Source organism: Hibiscus syriacus, unplaced genomic scaffold (genome assembly GCF_006381635.1).
Source record: "Hibiscus syriacus cultivar Baekdansim isolate YM2019G1 unplaced genomic scaffold, ASM638163v2 tig00110560_pilon, whole genome shotgun sequence".
Taxonomy (NCBI): domain Eukaryota; kingdom Viridiplantae; phylum Streptophyta; class Magnoliopsida; order Malvales; family Malvaceae; genus Hibiscus; species Hibiscus syriacus.
This window is the reverse complement of record NW_024062781.1, coordinates 242,790-245,494: the sequence shown is the minus strand read 5'-3', so window position 1 is coordinate 245,494 and position 2,705 is coordinate 242,790. Positions and strand designations below refer to the sequence as shown.

General features: G+C 40.1%; 1 protein-coding gene across 1 annotated transcript; it reads right to left on the bottom strand.

The window, feature by feature from the left end:
* Positions 1-1,099: 1,099 nt before the first annotated feature.
* Positions 1,100-2,485, bottom strand: LOC120132323 (putative GDP-L-fucose synthase 2). Its single transcript, XM_039149107.1, has 2 exons — positions 2,375-2,485; positions 1,100-2,275 (listed from the first exon to the last, which is right to left on the bottom strand). Exons 1-2 carry the CDS (start codon positions 2,385-2,387, stop codon positions 1,332-1,334), a joined length of 957 nt encoding a protein of 318 aa, XP_039005038.1. The 5' UTR covers positions 2,388-2,485; the 3' UTR covers positions 1,100-1,331.
* Positions 2,486-2,705: the final 220 nt, after the last annotated feature.

Genomic DNA, 2,705 nt, shown 5'->3' with positions numbered 1-2,705 from the left:
CACTACAGGTATTCACAGTTCTATGACTAAAGGTAACTCAGTATAGTACAAATACCCACTTCACAGTTCACATTACCCGATCGCCACACCAACAGGCAACAACATTTCACAGTTCAAACAGAATTAGCAAGTAATGAAGAGGTAAACCAGAAGAGCGACGCTTAGATTGCCAGAATGAAGGGTGCTAAAGCATCGAATTCATTCTGATCAAAATACAATCTGGAATCCACTTTGGTTGAATCTAGTAGTAGGAAACTATCCGATGATGATTTAAATGTTTAACATCTAGTGCTTCAGTCAACAAAATGGAATTTACACTGCCGCAATGAGTGTTTTGACACAATTCCAAACTGACAAATGCTAAACCACAGCCATGGATCTCCTTGGGGGAGGGACCTGGCAGTTACATGGTCAGATTATATCTTGGAGATTCCGAGTTCAAATTCTAGAATGAGAAGGGTGGAATTTATAGGGTGATACATATAAAAAGTGCAAAATGGCATAATAACATATCAGAGAAAGAACCACGGACATGATTATGAATAGGTGAAATAAAGTTAAAAAGTTTGCATGTCTCTCTCCCATTCTACACTTTGTTTCCTACTAGACATAATTTTTTGCGCAAACAAATGAATAATCGTGAATGTAGTAACATAACGCATGCAAAAAAGTCTGTAAGAACAAATCAAGCATGAAAAGAAAAACATTAGAAAAGCAATGGCTTGTCTCCGGATAATTACCATTCAAGTCAATATATATATCATAGGAAGTATCAAGTGCCAACTGCCAACAGGGATGAAGTTTTTATCAACCAACATTTCTCATACATGAAAGTTGTGCCACTACAAAGGCTCAACTACCCCGGGCAGCTTAAAACTATAACATAATATCATCTCCACATTTCAAAGATTACAAAAAGATACGTCTTCAGAAATCCTAGTAACATAACTATTGACAGCAAAATCTAGTAATTACACGACTATGAAAATTTATCAGAAACCTAGATCCCAGTTATTCCAAGGATTCCCTTCAAACAGAGATAAGTATATTAAATCACAGCCATAATTGAACATAGCTTGTCCAGTTCACGATTTAAACAAAAATTAAAGTCAATTCCCCGATAGAAAGTTCAGTCCAATTTATTGTAAAGGAATTCCTCATGCTCAACTAGGATGCCAGATAATTGGTACATAACTAACCTCAAATTATTCAATGGCACATACAAACATAGCAATAGCAGCAACAATAATAGAGTAATTGACAAAATCACAAAACAACAAATACCCCGATCAAAAAATTCATCAAGGAACAAACCACCAATATCACCTGCATCATTGCTTGACGTTCTCCAAGTACCATTTGTAAGTGTCGACAAGCCCGTCTTTCAATGAGATCTTGGCATTCCACCCCAATAAAGCAAGCTTTGAGCTATCCATGAGTTTCCTAGGAGTCCCATCAGGCTTCGAAGTATCCCAAATAAGCTCCCCTTCAAAGCCAACAACTTCCTTCACCAACTCAGCTAATTCCTTAATGGTAACCTCTTTCCCACTACCTACATTCACATGGTCTAATCCACTGTAATTCCCCATCAAGTAAATCACAGCGTCAGCTAGATCGTCCACGTGTAAGAATTCCCTCAACGGACTCCCTGTCCCCCAAACAACAACTTCTTTCGCTCCTTCCATTTTGGCCTTATGGAATCTCCTCATCAAAGCGGGTAAAACGTGGGAATTATCCGAGTGAAAATTATCATTGGGGCCGTACAAATTGGTCGGCATAGCGGAAATAGCGTCGAACACGTGCTGGATTCTGTAAGCTTGGCACATTTTGATCCCCGCGATCTTGGCAACCGCATACCATTCGTTGGTGGGCTCGAGCGGACCGGATAAGAGCGCGTTTTCAGGGATGGGTTGCGGCGCAAATTTGGGATAAATGCAGGAGGATCCGAGGAAGAGGATTTTCTTGACGCCGTGGCGGTAAGAGGAATCGATGACATTGGTCTGGATTTGGAGGTTGATGGAGATAAAATCGGCCGGGTAGGTGTTGTTGGCGTGGATTCCTCCGACTTTCGCGGCTGCTAGTACCACGTACTGAGGCTTCTCAGCGGCGAAGAAGGATTCGACGTAGGCTTGGCGGGTGAGGTCCAGATCGGCGTGGGTGCGTACAACAATGTTGGTGAAGTCCAGAGATTGGAGTTTGCGGACTATGGCTGAAACAACCAGGCCTCGGTGGCCTGCTACAAAAATCTTCGCAGATTTGTTCGAGAAGAAAGAATCTAGGGAGAATAACATACATAACAAAAAAAAACAGAGTTAGAATTAAGTTGAGATCTGTTGAGGGATCTCATTAAGAAAGAAGAAGGAGAAGGAATTACCCGTTTCACCCATTGCTGGAGACTCGGGGAAGTGAAGATTCGGAGTGAAGTAAAGAATATTGCTTCTTCAACAGCCACATATCAGTCTCTGCGAGAAATTTCGTTTTTTTTGGAGTAAAATTTTGAGGAAGAACTGACAAAACAGTGCCATTAGCTGTATGAATTTGTGGGGCCAATTTAGAACCCAAACTATACCAATATAAATGTCCAAGTTATACTTTTTTTCCGAAAGAGGTGATTAAATAATTTTTGGACTTATAGGAGTTTAATGTTATAAATGTTATTTATTTAAGTGTTTGGGTCATTAAAGATGTTAATTTTTATTGTGAAG